Here is a 23,060-nt window from a genome sequence, read left to right on the forward strand (position 1 = left end):
GTACCAGTACCATGCTGTTTTGGTTACTGTAGCCTTGTAGTATAGTTTGAAGTCAGGTAGCGTGATGCCTCCAGCTTTGTTCTTTTGGCTTAAGATTGTCGTGGCAATGCGGGCTGTTTTTTGGTTCCATATGAACTTTAAAGTAGTTTTTTCCAATTCTATGAAGAAAGTCATTGGTAGCTTAATGGGGATGGCATTTAATATATAAATTACTTTGGGTGGTATGGCCATTTTCACGATATTGATTCTTCCTATCCATGAGCATGGAATGTTCTTTCATTTGTTTGTGTCCTCTCTTATTTATTGAGCAGTGGTTTGTAGTTCTCCTCGAAGAGGTCCTTCACATCCCTTGTAAGTTGGATTCCTAGGTATTTTATTCTCTTTGAAGCAATTGTGAATGGGAGTTCACTCATGATTTGGCTCTCTGTCTGTTATGGTTTGGGGTCTTAATAATGGCAGTTTGTATTGTCTAAGCAGAGCTTTGCAGCCCTCTCTGTGAGAGAATCAGTGTGCTTTTATAGGCCAGAGCCTTGGGGCGGGAGCTTGCAAGCCTAGGGTTCTAGTGTAGGGTTGCCATTCATCTGCTAGTTTACATCAAGCAACTTGCTCACTTTTTCTTGGCTGTAACTGTCCTATCATTAACGTGGGAGAGAAAATGCCTATTTGCATTGGGATATTTTGGCAATAAAATGACATAAAACAGAAAGCATTCTAAAAGGCAAAAGAGATATCTATGTGTTCCATGCTAATTTTGGTACTAAACTTTAAATCAATGAAACTAGTTTTATTATTAAACAAGAAATAGAAAAATGTTATAGAAGTTCAAAACAATTCTTTTAATCAAATTTAATTTTACCATCCTGTTGCAGTTATCATTTCCTCTCTCCTTATAGATTTTACAATGATATCCTCAAATAATTATGCAGAGTATGCCTAGCATTTTTTATTTTCACATAATGGTATCACTTGGTCTTTGTAATCTTCATTTTCAATGCCTGCAAACTATTGCAATAGATATATATTTTATAATTCACTTAATGAATCCAATAATAATTGATATTTGAGCTACTTTCAAGTTTTTATTACAATGAATACTGCTGTAATCAGCACCTGGCTTTTTAGTGAAATTGATCTGTACATAACATTTTATCTGTTAAATTAATACACACACATTATAGAAAATTTAAAAGAAAATCTAAATCACTGGTGATTGTAGCACTGAGAGATACCATAGTGAAAATGTGGGAGTCTGTCTTCCCATCCTTTTCCACTGCATACATTGTGTGTAGTGGCAAATGTATACACATATATACACATCACTGGCCTGATGGTGTATATGCAATGTTGTATTCTTATTTCTTGTTACTATTGTGGCCGTTCAGAGTGTGGAGGCTAAGAGGCTGGGCTCTAGACTCAAATTAACCTAGATCAGAGTTCATCCCTTTGGATAAACCGTAACCCTCAATTTTTCACACTTTATTAGCTAGTCAACCTTGGGCAATTTTTTTTTTTTTTGTCTAGGCCAGTTTTTAGAAGAAGAGGAAGAAGAAGAAGAAGAAGAAGAAGAAGAAGAAGCAGCAGCAGTGGCTCTCATCTGTAACCCCAACACTTTGGGAGGCCAAGGTGGGCAGATTGCTTGAGTTTAGGAGTTAGAGACCAGTCCAGGCAACATAATGAGACCCCATCTCTGCAAAAAATTTAAAAAATAGCTGGGTGTGTTGGCGAGTGCCTGTAGTCCCAGCTACTTGGGAAGCTGGGTTGGAGAATTGCTTGAGCCAGGGAAGTTGAGGCCATATGAGCCATGATTGCGCCACTCTAGCCTGTGGGACAGAGTAAGACCCTGTCTCAAAAAAAAAAAAAAAAAAAAAAAGAAAGAAAATAAAAAAGAAAGAAAGAAAGAATTAGATCTGTCTCTTAAGGTTGTAAGAGCCAATCCATATAAAGCATTTAGCAGAACGTTTGGCACACGACAAATACTTGCTATTGTCATTTTTTGGGTGCATGTTTCATGTCATGAAAAATTCTTAAAAATCAGCATTTTAAATGACTTCCTTATATTGTTCTTTTATACCTTGATTTATTCATTATCATCATATATAGTTGGTTTAATAATAAGGGAGTGAATTTTGTGTACCTAAACCTTTGTTCTAGTTTGGACTATTTCCATATGCAAGCATCCTAGAACAGGAATTAATGAGTTAAAGAGTATGACGATTTCTAAAAGGCTTTTAATACATATGCCAACTTGCTTTGGCAGAAAGGGTTTTAAAGAACGGGGCTTAAGCATGGTTTCAAACGGCAGCAACGAGAAGTGCAATCTTGGACTTTTTTCCTCCCTCTTTCTCCTCTCTTAAATCATAGCATTTGGAGCCTAGACTTTTGAGACGGTGCCTTGGTGTGAAAAGGGCTGGTGCACCCGAGAGGGAGGAGGAGGAGGAGAGGGCAGGTTTGAATGTCATAGGCACCCCGACAGTCTAGTAATTGTATCACAGTTGACAGATGCGGCAGCGGTCACATGACCCGCGTATGACCTCATAGCTCCCAGGCTGGTGCGTTCAGAGCCCGACCCAGCGGCGGCGGGAGGAGGGGAGTGCGTTTTCATCACCCCAAGTTGGCAAGCTACTCAAAGGAGACCCAAGGGTTTGGGAACTCTCCTTAGTTTCCTGGGCACTGGGAAGCCCAGGCTTCTCTAATCGCTGGGAAGCGAGACGATTTAGCCTCACAATTAGCAAACGTTTGCTAAATGCAACTAGGTGCCCTGTTCTGGCTGCAGGCCAAGCTCCGTGCCAGGTTTCATCTTACTTCATTCTGATTATCGACATCTCACTGCCGAGGAAACAGACTTGCAGACACCGATGACAAAACTTAGGAACCAGCTGGGGAGGGAGGACTGGCCCAAAGTCACAGTCAATGGGAGGAAGCGGCGCACGCCTAGCTAGCAAAACCGTGTTGGACTCGGGGAGCCAGGACTGGGCCGGTGTGGGGTGGGGGCGCGGCCGGCTGGGAGGCTTTCCCTGATGAAAGGAAGCCTTTAGGCAGGATGGAAAAACGCAGAACAGAACGCACCCTAACTTGGCAGAGCATCTGTAGTGGAGAGAATGGGATTTTAGAGGAACGCTGAAAATAAAACAAGAAAACAAAAGACCAGAGGAAAGGATTGCTAGGATGAAGGGGGAGGGCCCAACCCAGCCCCAGTGAGAGTTTACCCCCTAACTTTGAGGGTGCCCTCCCAAAGCCCTTGGTTTTGCGTGTAAGTACACTCCTCTTGCAGGGAAGCGCCAGTTCCGTGACCCTGGTTCTCTAAACATTTTCCTTGCAGACTCCTAAAAGAATTTTGAAAATCTGTGTACCCCTTGCACATTTTTAGGTGCAAACATTTAAATTTTTTTCATAAGTTTAAATAATTACATAGAGTCTACTTTCTGGTGTATTGCAAATATTTGACATTTTAAAATGAAACTGTCACAGTACTCTGAAAAATGTTTCTAAATGTAATGCTGTTGTGATTGGATACCACCATCATCCCTTTTAAAAATACATGAACAAGTTGAACAAATTTCATTTTTTTCTCCTTGAACTTATATTTCTCTTCTACTTCCCCTACAGAATTTTAGCAGAATATATTTTTATGATTCAAAGTCTTTTATGTATCACCCTTCACTCTATCATATTTCTTCCCAACGAAACTATGTGTATAAAACAAATTTATTTTAAAATTTTTCTGTGACCATATACTCAGCATTAAAGAACATTTTGCCTTTATTGGTACTAGGATGACTAGTATACAATCAAAACAAATGCTTTACAAATTGTAATAGGTAATAAGAAAGCATAAAGAATAATTAATTGGAAATGCATCCTTTAAGGAAATGAAGCTTCCTTCCTCATCCCAGTTAGTTCCTGTATTCATGGGTGAATAATCCTTATTGCTAGAAAGGGTCAGAGTTCAGCATTAATTCTATTCCTGTTTTTCTTTTTTAAAAATTGATGCTTAGCTCAGAAACCTTTTTCACATAAGGACAAAGGAATGCAAGGACTTTGGTGGTAGCAGTGTCACTCAACTGTATAAACTCCTTTCGAGTTATATGCCAAAAATCATATGGGCAGATCATTAAAAATCTATCAGCTGACAGCTAGAATTGATTCTCCTTCACTTTGAATGAAGGCAGGGAATTGAAAGCTAGTTGATTTGCTCGGTCATTAGAATTGCTCCTGTTTATTTTCTCAACATGGATAGCAGGATTTAGATTCTCCCTTCATTGCACTGGACATTTTCCCTGGTCAATGCATCATGGTAAGATGTGGGATGGATAAGAGGTACGCCCTTTTTTTCTTGGGGAAATGGGAGAAAGGGGAGGCAAGAGGGAGAACCAGCAGCAGCAACATCTACCGGCCTGTGCTCAGACAGGTCACCTGTACAAGAGAGCCAAGCAGAAGTTGAGGATTTGGTCCTGCGAGTCTCTTTAAATGACCCACACCAAAATGTGTATCCTTTGAAAAGTCTTCATATCCTTAAGAGTACCTGCCTCTTAGTTTGTACTGGCCCATTCCTGAATGGGTGAGCAAAGGAAAGAAAGGCGATGGGGTGAGGGGTTCCTGCAAGTTCTGAAGGTTTATTTGCAGGAGAGAAGGTACTTTCCCAAGGGCTGACCTCCCTGAGCGGTGACCTTTCTGCAGAGCCTTTCTTGGGAGGAGGCAAAAGCAAAACTGATCTGAACCCCAGGCCTGCCAGCTGCTGTCTCTCCAGACCGAGACTCTTCTCTCAGAGACTTCCTTCTCTTTTTGGTTCAACCTGATTTGAGCTCTTGAAAGAACCTACTTCTCATTCCTCCATGGGGTGCCTCTCAAGGGCAGGGTGGTGTCTGCCACAGACCCATCAGAGTAGAGGGGAGCATTGTGGGGTCAGCCAAGGTGAGGGAGAGCTAGAGTCCTGTCGGACCCGGACATAGTACTGACCTCCTTTGCTAGCTTCTCTCTCCTCACCAGCCAGGGTATGCTCATTCATGGTGCCTTTGTGTCCTTAGAAAAAGACCCTCTTTTGGGCAGATGTAGCACCATGAGCCCATGGGGTGGGGAGGACAGGACACCTTTGTACTAAGAAAAAAGCTCCCCTTCTTCTCAACTGATGCAGCCCAGTGCCAAGGGGCGTGACTTGGCCAGGGGAGGGTGCGCTGGATTTCCCACATGTCCCCACGGCTGGGCACCTTTTGGCATTGCACAGCTGCCTAACCAGGGGGGTTTGGGGACATTCAGGACAGATGTAGAAGAAGGATGAATGGATACTCCGGCCTGCCCCCAGCCCTGCTCTGAGATGTTTCTCATATGCTTCTGCTGGAATTGCCTGCCAAATGGACTCTATTACACTATACCTTAAAAAAACAAAGTAAAGAGAGCCAGACCAACATGGAATTCCCTAGCATGGCTCATAGAACTACCCCAGTCTCCAGCCTCAGCACATGCCCCAATCCTTGGGCTCAGCTGAGAAGATGTCGTTGAGAGAAATCATTAAACTTCAAGGCTGCAGGCAGCCATGTGTTATCTATTTTTTTTTTAAGCCTGGAGCAAGGAGTCTATGAATTGCGTTTCCCAAATCCATAAATGCACCCTGAGAAAACCCCACACCGCAATTCACTATAAAGAAAAGCTCTGATAGATTTCTCTCTTAAATACAGCACCTCCCAGCAAGTCAGTGCCTAACATTTGTGGGGACCTAGGACAAGAGGACAAAAGGAGATCCACAAATCTTGTGTTGACATGTGTTTAACTATCATCTAGTAATAGCAAACTGTCAAATGCTGTAGCCCCCTATCATGACAAATCTTCATAATGACCTGGAAGGTCAAGTCTGAATTAGAATCTCATTGTCCTGAGATAGCCATGCTGGAACATTGTGGTTATGGGGACAGCTGGCTGCAGGCCTTCCCCATCCCTGACCCCGGACCCTGCAACTCATAGCCCATGGCCTGCCCCCCCTCCTGTCACACTGCGCTCTGCCTCAATCTTTGGGGAGTCTGATATGGGCATTCCAGACTCCATATCCAAGTTCCAATCATACCTCTTATGGCCTACAGTTTCCTTTTTTTCTTTTTTTTTTTTTTGAGACGGTGTCTCGCTCTTGTCGCCCAGGCTGGAGTGCAGTGGCGCGATCTTGGCTCACTGCAACCTCCGCCTCCCAGGTTCAAGTGATTTTCTTGCCTCAGTCTCTCAAGTAGCTAGGACTACAGGCACCCGCCACCACTCCTGGAGGGGTTTCACCATGCTGGCAGGGCTGGTCTTGAACTCCTGACCTATGGTGATCTGCCTGCCTCTGTCTCCCAAAGTGATGGGATTACAGGTATGAGCCACTGAGCCTGGCCATGGCCTGCAGTTTCTAGAGACAGATCTGGGGCCTTTTGAGCAAGTAACTCCAGGGTCCTGTATACCCAAAATATGGTCTAGGAAGAAGGAAGTGTGAGCATGGGTGGAGACAGCCACTGGGTCTTGGAGACTCCCTAACCCACAGAGAAGAGTCAAGCCAAAGGAGGGCCAGAGTAGAGGCCTCTTAAAAGTGCCCGCCCAGAGCAGGTCCCTCTTGTCCAGGTCTGAGGGCAGTACTGCCCAGAGTGACAGCAGCTATGTGATGTGCCCTTGCCTTCTGTAGGCCAATCCCCTGCTCTCACCCCCATCACACACCAACTGGGCAGATATCTCAAAAACCTTGTTTTTTTTGGTAATCATTTTATTGAGATAATTCACGTACCATGCAATTCACCCTCTAAAATATATGATTCAATGGTTTTTACTGTGTTCATAGAGCTGAACAACCAACCACTAGCACAATCAATTTTAGAACATCTCTTTACCCCAAAAGAAACCCTGTACCTTTTAATTGTCAATGCCAAATCCCTCTGTTTCTCAAGACCTAGGCAACCAAGAATCTACTTTCTGTCTATAGACTCGCCTATTCTGGACATTCCATGTAAGTGAAATCATACATGTGACTCTTTGTGACTAGCTTCTTAGCATAACATATTTAAGGCTCATCCATGTTGTAGCAGGAATCTGTAATTCATCCCTTTTTATTGCCAAATATTGTATGGATAGCCCACATTTTATTTATCTACCCACTGGTTGATTGACACCTGGGCTGCTTCCAGACCTTTCATGGACCATCATCCTGCAAGCGCAGTGCTCTGTATGTTGGCAGCACACAGCACATGCTTGTCTGTGGAGTTTCCCGCTGGGCATCCCCTCTCAGCCAGGCCCTGCTGCCACTTCCTTTGGCACCGTCATCAAGCCCTTCGTGGTGCTAGAGCAGGGCTGTTTTCTCTCAAGAAGTGGTGAAATGGCTCCTTCCCTGCAGACGGGCACACGTGCTTACATGTGTTCCAATGGCTCTGCTTCTCTACAGCTCCTTCAGACTCCCTTGGTTAGGTTCATGAACACATCTTTCTTTATAGAACAGGCTGGGAACAGATGCCATGGTATCTCCTATATTAGCTGTTGCTGAGCCCAGGTGCCAACTCATATGAGAAAGCCCTTGCAGGATTCAGAACTCTTGGGTGTAAGTGAGAGAAACCCAATTCAAATCAGTTAACAGCAAAAATGGAAGTCGAAAGGTCTAGGGATATCTCTTATCTCAGGTGGATCCAGGGACCCAAATCATGGCATCAAGAAATCACTTTCTCTCTCCCTCCTTCTCCATCTGTATTCCCATATCTTGGCTCTGCTTTTCTCTATATCGGTTTTATTCTCAGGTGGGCCTTCCCCAAGTGGAACAATATAACCAACAGCATCTCTGGACACACAGTCTACCAGCTTAGTAGCCAATGGAATAAGAGCTCATCTTTCCAAGAGTTTCAGCAAAACATCCAGGTTTGAAACTCATTGGTCAGGCTTGGGTCATGTGTCCGCATATGAACCAATCATTTTGGCCAGAAGATAGAATGCCCTGGTTGGCCAGATCTGGGTCCTGGGCCTACCCCTCGACTAGAAGTCAGTTTACCTGAACTTCATGGACTAAGATTGAGGAAAAGGGAGTGGCCCAAAAGAAAATCAAGGGGAAATAACTGCTGGACACATGCAGCAGATGTTACTGGAACCGTCCTATGAACTGTCCTGTCTGGGGTCTGCCCCACCAGTTTGTCATGCATATCCAGATAGGCTTGAGCCCTAGTAGTGAACATTCTTAGGCTGACACCGAGATCCCATTAGATACGTTATCGTTACATACATGTCGTTACATATAATAAATCAATTCCTTTTAAGACCCTAGAAATTGATAGCCAAGATATTCCCCCTCTTAATGAGGGCTTATCATTGAACACGAACAAAGCCTCAGTATAAGCAATGTTGCCCTAATGGTGGAATCATGGACTTTATGGAAGCACATTGGAGAAAATATTTTGAATCCAAGAGGCCTTTTGGAGACCCAGAGGCTCAATAAGTAGGTACCCATTCATCCATCACATCCATGTTTAGGATCTGAATGTCCTTAATTTCACAGTAATTTATTCATGCCAGGAATGAGCAGAGAATCCGGATGGGGGGAGTATCAGAGGGGCCAAGAAATCATAGACAAGGGTGCCCTGGTAAAGAAGACTTTGTTGTAGGCAGCAGCACAACATAGCTCTTCTCTGACATCCCCCTCACTCTTTCTTCCCATCCCTGTTCCTTTGTCACCATGGCAACCAATGATGCTCCCTCCTCCTCTTCCCCTCTCTGCTCACTCTGGTCCCCAGGCCCCACTGCTCTTTGTCTGACTGGCTTCACACCGTGGTTGCCAGCTTCTTTGCAAACACTCAGCCTGGGCATGCAGCTTCACCTTCTTTTCACCCTCCACCCCACCACCCTCTCCCGCCTCATTTTCCTGCTCCCAGGCTTCTGCTTCATGCCTTCCTTAATCTTGATCCAGGGTTTAGTGAAATTACCATCTTTCTTCAAGAAGTTGGATGAAAATTAGATTTTTGCCACTCTAACCTGATTTGAAATGCATTAAGAGATCTGTCTCTTGAAACACCTCAAGGTGAGGCAATTTGTGAAGGGAAGAAGCATCCCTTACTGCGGCTTCTGTGCTTAAACATTGTTAGAGAGTGAATCACGTTCTATTTTTGTACTAGGAGTGTCTTCTGTTTAACAAAATCCCCCAGCGTGTCTCTGAGTGAAACAGAGACTTGATCATAAAGGAAATAACACTTCAAGTTCAGAGATTGTGAGCTGTTGGCCCCATGGACTTTTGTTAGGTCTGTAGAGTGGCTAAAGAAAATTGAACAAACATTTGAAAATCAGCAGGTATCACAAAAAAAGTCTGGATTTCTGGCTGCCCTTGAGTTGGACATGGGGCGTGTATCTCCACATGGTGAAGATGGAAAGGAGGGAAGAAGGAGTAGAGGCTTCCTGCTTTATGGGTTCTTCCTTTCCTGTCAGCTACGCCTGGCCAGTTTCCCACTTTTACCTGGCCCACCTGGGTCCTCCTGGCATCTGAGCTTCTGACCCTGGCCCTAATTGATGTTTTTTGTTTGTTTGTTTGTGTTTGTTTTTGAGATGGAGTCTTTCTCTGTCACCCAGCCTGGAGTGCAGTGGCGCAATCTCGGCTCACTGCAACCTCCACCTCCCAGGTTCAAGCAATTCTCCTGCCTCAGCCTCCCAAGTAGCTGGGATTACAGGCACACGCCACCATGCCAGGCCAATTTTTGTATTTTTAGTAGAGACAAGGTTTTGCCATGTTGGTCAGGCTGGTCTCGATCTCCTGATCTCAGGTGATCTGCCTGCCTTGGCCTCCCGAAGTGCTGGGATTACAGGCATGAGCCACCATGCCTGGCCTCCTAACTGATCTGTTTTGAGAACCAGGATTCTCCCACAGTGCATGGAGTTTGCTTAGGGGCAGTCATCTGGAGTTCCTTTGAAGTTAGCCTGATACCTGAGAGCAGGTGAGCTTTCTACCAACTACTGTGCTTCCAGAGTCTTCCAATCATTGTTTTCTCGGAACCCACTCAGGCTAGCTCAAATATTATGGGCTTTGTGTATGTGAGGCAGTGGAAATTGCTCAGAAGTGAAGTCAGGCACAGTGAACTGTGTAGGGTTTCTCTCTTAGCCCAGCCACCTCCCTCTTCTTTCATATACCTACTCCTGTCTCAGAGTGGACGTACCAACCTGGTCTTCAGAAAAAGAGCCAGGCATAGCAGATTCAAGAGGAAAGACCCCAGGCTGCCAGTAACAGACTCACTCTCCCATCTTGGGGGACCTAGGAGAGGACATGGGGTGGGGTCCAGAGGGAGCTACCCAAGCCTTTGAGTATAGATCTGCTGCTACTCATGGAATGGCAGGTGTGTGGGTCAGGTGGGCCCATGAGTGAGGCCTTACATCTGTCCTCTCTCAAAGACATTTTCCTCCTTAGTGCTTGGTGAGAGAAGTGTGGGAACACAGGACGGCAAGGCTGCAGTGAACTGAGATTGTGCCACTGCACTCCAGCACCGGCAACAGAGTGAGACCCTGTCTCAGAAAAACAGAACAAAACAAACAAAAAAGAAACATGGGAACGGTTAGAATAAAAGGGTAGATTCATAAGCAGGAAAACTTTGGAGCCGCTACTCCCAGTTACACATGTCTAGAGAGATATACAGGGGGCTGCACAATGCCATCTGAAATGGAGTAGCAGTTCTCTTCCTATGTTATCAAACCAGCTCGGCACCTTTGTTCACAAACCTAAATGAACAAGACACAGGACAGTTCTTTGTTTTCTTCCAATTATCTTTCAGCTCCTTGCCACATTTGGTCTCTGCCGCCTCCTGGCTGAGCAAGCTTGGGCAATTCCTGAACCTCTCGGAGTCTGATTTCTCATCTGTGAAGTGGATGTCATAGGCTGAATTCTCTCCTCTCAGAATTCACGTGCTGAAGTCCTAACCCCCAATACCTCAGAATGTGATCTTATCTGGAGATGGGGCTTTAGACTACATACTGGGTACAGTGTACACTGCTTGGGTGATGGGTGCACCCAGATCTCAGAGATCACCATTATAGAACTTATCCCTGTAATCAAAAACCACCTATACCCCAAAAACTATTGAAATTTAAAAAAGAAGTCATGGCGTTAAAATGAGGGCTTAATCCAATCTGACTGGTGTCCTTAGAAGAGGAAATTTGGACTTTCAGAGAGACAGCAGTGATGCACACAGAGAGTAAAGACCACGCAGGGATGCACTGAGAAGGCAGCAGCCATCTGCAGGCCAAGAGAGGCCCTAGAGGAAACCAAACCTGCCAAACACCTTGATCTTGGACTTTCAGCTTCCAGAACTGTGGGCAAATGAGCATCTGTTGTTAAAGCCATCCAGTCTGTGGTGTTTTGTTAGAGCAGCCTGGGCAGATTAATCTAGTGCGTACCAGTGCTCCTTCATGAAGGGCTGTGGGATGAAATAGATGACATGAAGTGCGGTGGACAGGGTACAATACGTCCTAGGTGTTCAGTAAGGGTGAGCTTCCTTTTCAAGAAGCCATCACAGAATGCTTTAGCTCGCAGAGCCTTTCTCAGATTGTCTCTTACATTCCTTCTGTTTATTTGATTGATTAATCATTGCTCCTTAGTTGCTGATTGAGCTCTGTGGTCTGGTTGTTGGCCCCTGGCAATGGGTGGTCTGTGCAGCCACACTATTTGCTGATCTTGCACTTCCAAGACCTGAAGCTAGAGCTGGTGCTCAGAGAAGAGCTGCCCCGTGGTAGCAAGTCTGTCACTGGCTCTTTCTGGGGCAGAGGGGAGCTCCCAAAACCCTGCTCTCCCCACCTCCTCCACCAAGGGTCCCTCTGCTCAGCACTTTCTGCACGGCTTCCTGGTGGCTGTTTTCCAAGGTCTGCTTTCTGCCCCAGGACCTTACAAAGGCTGCTTTGATGAAAAGTTTGAGGCAAAGTGACTGTGTCATTTGACACAAGAGGCTCAAGGGGGTAAAAAGTGTAGCTTTCTTCTATTTTTGGATTTTCTAGCCCAAAGGAGAATGATCAGCTGAATGGGGCTGGGGCGGAAGCCAGGAGCAGAGAGAGGAAATGCCCCCAAGCTGGAGAGCCCCTGTGATTAGCAGCTGGAAGCCTAGAGCGTGACCTGCTTGTGAAGAGGCACCTCAGCAGCCAGACTCTGTGCCAAGAGCTGGAAGGCATGCAGGGGCCACTTGCCCTGGGGGCCACCAGACTCGCTTCCTCCAATGGCCTGTTCCAACGGCCTGCTCCAACGGTCCCTGCCCCTGCAAAATGCAAAGAGCCTGCTCCCTCCCTCTCTCCTGTTGAAGGGAGTACAGGCCAAGGATAGTCACTCTCTGGGTGAGATTTGAGAGGCACCACAAAAGCCCCTTATCCCTGGGGTCTCCATCATCCACCTCCAGGGCAGTGGCACAGGGCTGTGCACTCAGCGGGGGCTCTGCACATGGCTTAATGCTCTGCTGTCACCATCATGGAATTCTTGATGTTTTTGAATAAGGGAAACTGCACTGTCCTCTTGCACTGGGCCCACAAATTCAGGGGCCGACCTCCCCACCTCTCCCAGTTCTTGACATTCTGGTTAGCAGTCACTTCCCTTCCCTGCTCTGGCTGATACCTCTCATCTGTGTAGCTTCTCATTCACCACCAGCCTCCACCTCGTTATCTCACTAATTGTCACTATAACCCTGTGACACCTGTGAGGGGTCACAGGTGAGGGGCTGTGAGGGGCTGACAGCTCTCTGACTCGTGGCCCTTTGTAGGATTTGCCCCATGAGCCCAGGCCTTTTGATGCCACCCCTTTGCTCTCTTTGAGGAACAAAAATGCCTACCTCCAGGCTATCTGTAATCCCCTCCTACTTAAGTGTAAGAAATTTGCAAGTCTGAAACCCATCCTCCACTTCACCCTTAAGAGCCTACAAAGCCCTCTGAGGGTGCTTAATAAATACTGACTAATGAACTTGCAGCTGCTGCTCCTTTGGCTAATTAAATCTAAGTAAGTCACAGACTTTGAATTATGCAACAAGGCTTGGCCAAAACAGCTTAAAAATGTGGGAGCCCTAGCTTTTCTGCTGTGCCCTGTGGAAAAATCCCATCTTTTAATCATGTTTAACCTTCCTGAAGAACAGCGGCAACCTTTAAATAATGAATGAATGTATATTAGCAAGATTTCCCCAAAGCTACACATGGGAGTCAGATCAAAAAAGGGACAGAGGCAGACACAGGCCTGGGGGGATTTTGGAACTTTCTGCTAAGTCCTGGCCTGCAGGGTGAAGTCATTTGGTTCTCCAGAAGCTCAGAGCATGAACTGGTGAAAGGAGGGAGGGGCAGATGTGCTACCCACAGGCTCAGCTTCCTGATATGGCACAGTAAGCTCCTGCTACCCCTAGCCTGCGGCAGAGGTTAATGGAGACCCCATAGCACTTCTGAAGGGCCATGCACTCAGTTGTTCTCCCTCTCATTCCCCCTAGAAGACCCTTCTGGCCAAGAGCATTGTCTTCAAAAAGAGAACAGATTTTTTTATTTTTTCTGATAGGGTCTTGCTCTGTCCCCCAGGCTGGAGTGCAGTGGCACAATCACAGCTCACTGTAGCCTCAACCTCCCAGGCTCAAGTCTCAGCCTCCTGAGTAGCTGGGACAGCACAGCAGATGCATGCCACCGGACCTGGCGGTTTTTTTTTTTTTTGAGAGATGGGATCTCCCTATGTTGCCTTCCCTGGTCTTGAGCTCTTGGGCTCCTGCCTCAGCCTCCCAAATTGCCTAGATTACAGACGTGAGCCACCGCGCTAGCCGAGGACAGACCAGGACAGATTGAATTGAGTCTCAGCACCTATAGCAGGCTTTCCAGACTTTAAGATGCATATGAATTGCTGGGGGCTGGGGGATACTATCAAACTGCATCTGCTTCAATGGGTCTGGGGCAGGGTCTGGGATGCTGCCTTTCTAACACGCAGATGCTGCCAATCCACAGATCACACGCTGAAAAGCAAGGATTTAGGTCTTTGACCCCTGATTGCATATTAGAATCAACTGGGGCACTTGTAAGGCTGACAAATCACCTCTGGATGCCATCTCAGATCAATTAAATCAGAATTTCTCAAATAATCTCTAGATTTTGGTCCTTCTTTTTTCTGAGTTAGAGTCTAAATTATTTAGAGGTCACCCAAATGAAGTCTAGAAAACTTAACTGACTTGCTTACAGTCATCTGCTAACTTGTGACTAGAAATAGACATGGCAGGAAAGTGGCCTTTGGAATCAAGCCTTAACCCTCCAGCCCGAGTCTCTCCAACTGTAGTCCTGTCCTTGGGCTCAGCGTGGCAACCTACAATATTCCATTTAGGGAGCAGGAAAGATTCGCCCATCTTTTTCTCCCTAAGCCTGCCTGAAACTTTACTATTAGTGCTTCATTATTTAGGCTGAAACTTAGTGGTCCTTTGCAATGAGTGCAATCTCTTATACATAAACATTAGCAGCTTGGTGTCCGTGGGCTGACCATAGTCCCCTGACTGGCTCCGGGCTCTGTTCTGTGGGATCTGGGATCAGGAAGGGGAAGGGCTCTGGAGTCCAACTTGCCTCCCCTTGCAGCTTTGCTGAGGGCACCTGGCACAGAGAGGAGTACCCTTCCCAGTCTGCTGCCCTGGTTGTGTCAGGTCATGGGGCCTCAGGCAGCAGTCAGGAGGATGAAAGCAGAGTGGCTCCAGGTGTGTGACCAGGGAAAACCATGACCTCCCTGTTGTGGTATGCAGTACTCTTCCTTAAAGCCGAGTGCAGCAGTGGCCAGGCCCAGATTGGCTACGGCTGTGCTCTACCCGATGGTTTCAACCCAACCAAGGCTTTCTGGCTCAGCAGCTCAGGAAGGGAGTGGGAGCTGGGCCTAAGGAATTAGGGATGATACACCAGTTATTTGCTTAATTCAGTGTCTCCCCCCTCCACTCATACTATCAGAATTCTAATTTTGTTTGAGGCTGCAAGAGTGTCCACGCAAAAGACTTACTACCTCAGACACCCTACAGATAGGTGCAGCCACATGACCTTAGTTTGACCAATGGCATGTAAGCAAAAGTCTCTGGGTGGGGCTTCCTCGGAAGCTTTTAAAAGGCAGCTCCTTTTCCGATCTGGAGTAGTGGACCTGGTACCTGGAGCTGCTTCGGTCGACTTGCCACTACGAGGCTGGACGCCATGGGCTGAGGATAAGAGCCCTGTGGTGGTGGAGGAGGCGCCACCTGGGTACTCTGTGACTTCGAGAGCAGTTTCACCAGCCATGGACGGACTACCTGGGACTTCTTGGTATGTGAGCAACATAAACTTCTATTTGGTGAAGCCATTGTGGCTGGATTTCTTTTACAGCTGAAAGTAATCCTCAAACTTGGGACCTCAGAAAGTTTCTGGTCTGGAAATGGGAAGGTCCAGGCAGGAAAGCGGTCCCCAGGAATTAAAGGAGAAGGAGAAAGGCTTTTATTTATCTGTTTTGTTTATATATATATATATTTATTTATTTATTATTATTAATTATTAAATTTATCTGTTTTGAATTACTATTCCACTCTATAATCTTTAGTGTATTCCCTATTTCCCAAGGGATTAAGTTTATATTCCTCAGACCAGTATTCAAGGCTCTCTAAAACTTAGCCCCAAACCAATTTTCCAGGTCTGTTACCTTTTACACCATTCCCTGGAGCAAGAGTGACCCTTCTCTCCTGGATACACGTTACACACTCCCACCCTGATCTTCATTTGTGTGAGGTATCCCACCTGATTTCCACCTGTTTGGACTTACCTAGCCTTATCAGCTCGTCTTACGGAATGTATTTAAGTCTAGTTTTACCTGGCAACAGATGGATGGATTAAATGACCTCATAGCACTTGTGTTTTTTTGGTTTGTGCGTGTGTGTGTGTTATAAATGCCCAGTTCTGTCTGCTCTAAGAAGGTAAATAGGTGCTTAAACTTTTTGCTATCTTTATCTCCATCTCTCTCACCTCAACCCCATGGGGCAGAAACCCAGATCAAATAAAATCGGAAGAAGTGACCCACACCACAATGGCCCATCCTTGAAAGTTTAATGAGAAATGACACTTTTATCACTTCCAAATTAAGTGCCTGTCACATGCAGCTGTCAGTGGGGATGGATATATGGAGCCGGGTGGGAAATGAGAAGTCACCATGGACTTAAACAGCATGATAATGTGTACTGACATTGAAGTCCCAAGGCATTTTTTCACGTGATTTTACTGAGAGTTGCTCAAGAGCCAATGAGACAGAAACTTATTCTCTTGTCCCTCTTAAGGCAGAGCCCTATGCCAGAGGAGAGAAGGGGTCAATAAAGACTTGATTAATTGCACAGCTGTGTCTAGCCTCGTCAGTTTGCCACATTATCACTAAAGTGTCCTGTGGCACAGCCAGCCATCGTGGCTGGGCTGCTGGGCTCAGAACAGCTGACAGTCTGCAAGGAGTGTTTGTGTGTTGAAGGGCTGAGGGGCTGGTGACTGGGGGAGTTGAACCCCTTTTCTTTGTTGCAGACATGTGGGGCAGCTTCACTTTGTGCCTGACCATGAGCCCTCTGGTGTTCAAAGTCTGTTCCTTTGGGTTGTTGTGTGTTTGAGGGGCTGTGAACCTCTCTACTGTGGACAACTGTATGCTTGTTTTGAATCTCTGTGTCATTGTATTTGTTCCTTGGTTAGCTTTTCTGCATTTTTGTGAGTCTGTGTGCTTGGATTACTAGGTGGGTACAGGGGTGGGGATGTGTGCCAACTTTTTTTTTTTCCTATGTCCAGCTTTCCAATAGAGTAGAATTAATGACGTCCTCTGGGTCTAATCAGGCATTTAATTCCTCCTTCCTTATGTCCCCTAGGAGTAGGCCCTTATTTTGCCACATGCCTCATCCAGGGGACACACAGCTCAGTGATAGGGATACCCCTTGTCCACCAGGTTCAGCTAGGCCTGTGCCGGGCTCCCTGGAGCTTCACTGCCTCTCCTTTTTAACCATATGCTGTCTGAAGGCCAGCTGTGTACAAGTCTGCTCAGGCCCAGGGCTAAATGAGGCCTGGCCAGTGGCCTGGTGATGGTATCCTGCCATGTTGGCACAGCTGGAGGGAGATTGGGAGTCTTGGCTCCTGTATTAGTTTCCTGTGGCTGCTGTAACAAACTGCCACAAACTTAATGACTTAAAAAATAACACAGACTTATTCTCTTACAGTTCTGGAGGTCAGGAGCCTAACATGGGGTGGCAGGGCTGGGCTCCCTCCAGAGGCTCTAGCAGAGAATCCTTCTATTGTCTTTTCTGGTTTCTAGAGGCTTCCCACATTCCCTGACCCATAGCCCCTAGTCATTCCGGCCCCTGCTTCCATGGTCACATCTCCTTTCTGACTCACACCCTCCTGCCTCCCTTTTGCAAGGGCCCTTGTGACTACCATGGGCCAACCTGGATAATCTGGGATCATTTCCCCACTGCAAGGTCCTTAATGCAATCACATCTCAGCCTCTTTTGCCATATGAAGTATTCATGGGGATTAGGACATGGATATCTTTGCAGAAGATGGGGGCGGGGGCCGCTCCCAAGCCGATCACAGGCTTTCCACCCCTCAGAGGTCTATGAACACGAGCAGATGTGCTGAAACCCAAGGCAGTTTGGTCATGATGTACTTATAGGGTTCTGGAAAGGTGTTCTAAACACTCCTTCCCTGCAGATATCTCCCTGGCCTGCTAACATCTGATATCTGCCTCTTGGGATAAAGCATCGTGTCCACAGTGAGAACTCAGGCTCTGTATAAGGGGGCATGAACATGTTTCTTCACTCTCAGGTGTCAATGACTGACAGCAGGGCCCTTCCTAAGAGTGGATTCTGACTGAGCAGAGGCACAAAGTGAACACATGAGGTGCCCGGGAGGCTGGGATCATGCACTGATAACACTCTAGCATGGCAGGGGCGAGGGTTCCCAGTGGTGGAGAGAGCAAAAGCACTTGGAAGTATGACCAGAAAGTTTTAATCAAACAGAGCAAAATGGCCGCGATGCAGAACAGGTAGTGCTTGGCGAAGAGAAAGAAGACCATCTCCTTGGTGACATAGATGATATGAATGAAGATGAAGCAGTACAGGAACATGGCAAACTGGTTCTGGGGCAGCAGGAGGTTCTGGAGGCCTCCTGAAAACTGTAGGGGAGAGAAGACAGTGGAGATGGTGATGCCACTGTTGGCGCCAGGCAGATCTAGGTTCAGTCCTGCTCTGTCCCTGCCTGTATGTGACCTCAGGTCATCATCTTCACCTAAGGAAGGGGTAATGGTGCCCATTTCCAAAATCATGAGGGCTGGGCAAGGTGGCTCATACCTATAATCCCAGTACTTGGGGAGGCCAAGGTGGGAGGATTGCTTGAAGCCAGGAGTTTGAGATCAGCCTGGGCAATGTAGTGAGACCCCTGTCTCTATAAAAAAATTTAAAAATTAGCCAAATGTGGTGATGTGTGCCTATAGTCCCAGCTACTGGGAGGCTGAGGTGGAAGGATCACTTGAGCCCAAGAGTTCAGGGTTATGGTGAGCTAAGCTCATGCCACTAACTTCAGCCTGGGTGAGAGAGCAAGATCCTGTTTCTAAAAAAATAATAAATAAATAAAAGATCACAAGGAGGAAAACTGAGATAATGAAACATTCCTAGTCAGGCAACTAGCACATAGAAGGAACTCATCATTTTTCACTTTTTGAGCTGCTCTTATCCCTCCTGACTGGGGCACCAGGCCACCACCTTCCTTTCTCTTTACGGTCTGTACTGCCCATTGGAGCCACACATGTGGGCCTTCTCTCTCTGACTCCAAGAGCCTCACATCTGGATCTTGGGTCTTGGGAGTGTTCTCTCACAGTGCCCTGACATTCAACCTAGTTTCCTGGACAGTGGCCCAATAACACGGTGTCCCTTGCATATAAATGACTGTTTCCGACTCCCTGGGTCCTGACACATATCACGTGCATCAGTCCATGGTCCTTCCGTCCAGAGTTTGGTCTTTCCTGGAGGCAGGTGCTGAGAGATTGGTGATGGGGTCTTCCTAAACCCTCAGAATATTTGGGCTGGGGGAAAGCAGCTTGAGTTGTCTGGCTAATTCTGCCTGCGGGTTGCTCTTTTCTTGAATTTATATAATTGGGGCCCCACAGTCTTCATTTTAACTGTAGAAAGTGTCAGTGTATAAGTAAGGCAAAAGCTGATACTATTTTGATCCATAGTTAAGAGGGCATAACACATGCATTATTTTAAAAAATATTTGTAAAAATCATGCCATATTTTTGGAAAGCACCAGGTGGCAGGGACCAAGATGCCCTAAACTAGCTAGAAACACACTCAAAGAGGTATTTCAATTCAATAAACTCTGTCTGTCCATCTATTTACCCTCCCAGAAAAAGAGAAGAGGGGAAGCTTCAACATCAAGTCAACTCTCCAATTTTTAGTAAATGCACAAAAAGTAAACACTTTTGTAAACTATCGCCAAAGGCTGGGGAATGGGGACACATCACTATTGAAACAGCTACATAAAATGTGAGGGCAACTAGACCAAACTGAGGGGGCAGAAAATGACTCTGGTGATGCTGCCTCTAAAATGAATAGCTAGGAAAGCTGGAGACCAGAGAAAGCAATCCAGTGTTCTAATGGGAGTGGAGGGCGGGGCTGACCCGACGGTTCTCTGCAGGCTCAGTATGGCTCTGGATCCGTGGACTTTGCCACCTCTCTGCAGTCTGCGCGTGTTTTAGTCTGAAATGCTGATAGGTGATCATTATGACTTTCATTAAAAAAAATGTGCTTGTGAAACCCTTTAGACTTTTCAAAATACTTTCAATGTTCTATTTTTTGAGCAAAAGAGAGAGAGATAGAGATAGGACTATATACCAAAGATTTTCATCTCATCCAGGGAGGAGAAAGATTGTCAAACTAAAAAGGGGGGAAAATAAATATGGTTAGAAGGAGACACAGACCAAAGGCATAGTTACAATATCACATCTGCTTTAAATAGTTTCAGGCTCCACTTTGTGACAGATTTTATCCCAGGCTACTGAGAAAAGTCACAAGTTTGGAAATGGAACTTAGAATTCGAAAATATTAGGAAGTGCACTAAAGTCTAAGCAATAGGCAAATATTTTCTAGACTTTTCAAAAAGGGGGTGGGAGCAGGGGAAGATTCTGGAAATCCCAGTTTGGTAAGCTTGACTGAGTTCGGTGAAATCATTTCATGTATAATGAAGCAGGTGTTTTGTGAACAGAAAAATAATTGTTTAGGAAGCCAGCATGTGTTCATTGAGAACAAATGATGCAAAACCAACCTTACTTTCTTAAAAAAACAAAAACAAAAATGGGACTAGTCAATTGGGGAAATGCTATAGGTAATATAATATCTTAATTTTGGGAAACCATTTGACAGTGCATCTCTGTTTTTGGGATAAGGTGGAGAAATGTTAGCAGGATAAAATGTAACTCAAGGGTGATGATTAATGGAACATTGCCAACCTATAGAGAGACATTTAGTGGTATTTACTTTAGGTCATATCCTCCTCAACAATTACAGCAATGACTGACTTGGATAAAGGCAGAAGGCACCGTTCTCAGAACTGAGGATGACTCAGAGCTGGGAAGCACAGCTAATACATCATATCCCAATAAAACTGAAAAATGATAAATGTATGTTGTTGCATTTGGGTCAAGAAGTGAATTGCATGAGTATATAAAAATGGTAATAGCTAACATTTATTTAGTGCTTACTTAATGTGCTGGGCTAATTGCAAAGTGCCTTGCATGTGTTCTCTTATTGAATCCTCACAACAACCCTATGAAGTAGGTACTACTTCATGGATGAGCAAGCCAAAGCTAAAAGAAATCAGTAATTTGCCCAGCGTCAGGGAGTTTATACCTGGTATTTTAACCCAGGACATTCTGACTTTAAAGCCCAGGAAACACTGCTTTAAACATCTTCCACTATTGAATGCTTACAATAGCCTAACCACTGTGCTAAGCTTTTCACATCCCATTTAATCTCAAGTCGGGCATTCTTATCCCTATTTAATACAGATTAGGGAAGAGTGGTGTATTTCTTGTGAAAAGATGGCTGTTTCAGTTGACTAGAAGGCAGTATGATCCAACAGAATAAACATAGCCCTGATCGGGGAGGTGATAGTTCTGTCAAAATACACTGGCCAGGCTGCAGTGGGGATTCTGGGTCTAGCCTCCAGGCACCAAATTTTAAGAGATGCAGAGAGGACTTGTGAGCGGTGGAAGAGGGAGGAAACGTTGAAGACTTTTCCTTGAAGCTACCAAAAATGCTGTTGGGTGGGCGATGTGGTTCTGGGGCCCCTCCCAGCCTCAGCTCTCCTTAGAGAATCACATCTCAGTTTCCCGTGGAAGCTCTGTTTAACAGAGCTGGCCAGGTAGAGTAGCGAGCTTTAAGGCAGTGAGCCGACATCTCTGGAAGTGAGCCAAGACAGAGGGCTGGAGACCGCCCATGTGGATGCTCAGCCCCTTTCAGCCGAGATCCAGGCTCTGCAGGGTGGGATGCCGTGCAAACCAGGGAAGGTGGGCGCCTGCTGCAGGCCCCACGGGACCGCAGCTCCAGGCCTCCCTCCTCCCAGTGCCCTGTTCCTTGTCACCCACCAGGCGGGGCGCTGCCTCTTGCTGCAGCTGCTCCATCACCACCTCGTGCTGCAGCTGCCACTGCAGCTGCCCCATCACCACCTCATGCTGCCGCTGCCGCTCGTTCTCCTCATGCAGGTACTTGAGCCGAGTGAGCTCGAACTCCATGCGCACCTTCTCCAGCTCCATCTCGGGATTGCGCTCAGTCCCAGGTGCCAGGGGCAGCTCTGCGGGTTTGGGTCCGTCGCCTGCCTGGCCTTTGGTGGCAGGGCAGGACTTGGGGGACAGCGATTTAAGCGGCCCTTGGCAGCCTCCGTCCTCACAAGCTTCCATCTCTTCCAAGTAGTCAGAGGAGGAGTCTGGCTTCTGGGACTCTGCCTCCTGGGGCAGGGGAAGCAGGGAGGGGGGAGGTACTGTGAGGAGTCAGGATGGGGCTGTCCCCGACCCCATGGAACTCCCACAGTCCCAGGCCACAGTGGACTAGGGTGTTTGAACTGAAAAGATCTAGGCTGAATTCTTATTAGAAGTGTTCTTACCCAGAGTTGTCAGGACCTGAGGGTCAAGAAGGAGAGGGCAAACTAGCACCAAGTAATGGTGCCCTAAAGTTGCAAGTGGAGGCACTGCGAGTTGAGTAGATGGATGTCCATTTTCCTAGTAATTTTTCAGATCACCAAAGAGGCAACTTCCGGGCCCATCCTCAACTCGACCTGACTTTGAGACCAGTCAGAGGGAGAAAGAAACCTAGGGTCTGAGTTGAGAGAACCTAAATATTTGGGGACGAGGAAGAGGGCTATTGTGGGGAGCCAGGTCCTATCCACCCAGCAAGGGAAGGGCCCCAAGTGGGGAGGTAGATGGAGGAGACCAAAGCCATCTTCATGTGACTTCACAATCTTATGGAGGGCTACCTGGTCCCTGGTGACAGCTGGGTGCCAGTTACAGGGGTGGGGTACATGTCACCTGATGTTCTTGGCAGCTGTCTGGAACCTCAAAGTACTCAGCTCCTATCATGTGTTCCTACAGTATTCTTGCTCCCCCTGATGGAATAGGCGGGGTCAGTGAGACACAGCAGTGCCCTTACCAGACAAGCCCTTGGCTTCCCTTCAGACTTGGAGTCACCAGGCACCATCTTGGGGAAGGTCGGGCAACTTTCTCCTGCACCCCGGGCTTCCATCATCTCCCTGTCCTCTGCTGCCATCTAGAAAACCAGAACACTGCTAGGTGGGGTTGCTGACATTTGGCCTCACCAGATTCCACAGCCTGGCCGCCATCACAATCCCGTGTCCTCATAATAACCTACATTCTACAAGTTGCTAGGGCCCCTTTGGTGGAGGGCGTGACACCTTTAAGGTGCTAACATGCTAATATTAAGAACTGCAGGATGGGCCTTTCCTGCCCATAAGGATTGCTTTGAAAACTAGAGTTCCACCTTGTGAAACTCAGAATTCCACCATTTGAAATCTGTTCCCTTGGGTTCCTTTTTTAAATGAAGATTGTGTTGGGATACGTCTCAGCTCCACAAACCCTGTTA

General features: G+C 46.5%; 1 protein-coding gene across 1 annotated transcript; it reads right to left on the bottom strand.

Moving 5' to 3' along the window:
• Positions 1–12,055: 12,055 nt before the first annotated feature.
• TMEM247 (transmembrane protein 247) lies at positions 12,056–22,747 on the bottom strand. The gene is made up of 4 exons (XM_011936023.1): positions 22,611–22,747; positions 21,554–21,913; positions 17,910–18,085; positions 12,056–12,242 (listed from the first exon to the last, which is right to left on the bottom strand). The coding sequence occupies exons 1-4, from the start codon at positions 22,725–22,727 to the stop codon at positions 12,056–12,058; spliced, it is 840 nt and encodes a 279-aa protein (XP_011791413.1). The 5' UTR covers positions 22,728–22,747.
• Positions 22,748–23,060: the final 313 nt, after the last annotated feature.

This window comes from Colobus angolensis, unplaced genomic scaffold (genome assembly GCF_000951035.1).
Source record: "Colobus angolensis palliatus isolate OR3802 unplaced genomic scaffold, Cang.pa_1.0 Scaffold15, whole genome shotgun sequence".
Lineage (NCBI taxonomy): Eukaryota > Metazoa > Chordata > Mammalia > Primates > Cercopithecidae > Colobus > Colobus angolensis.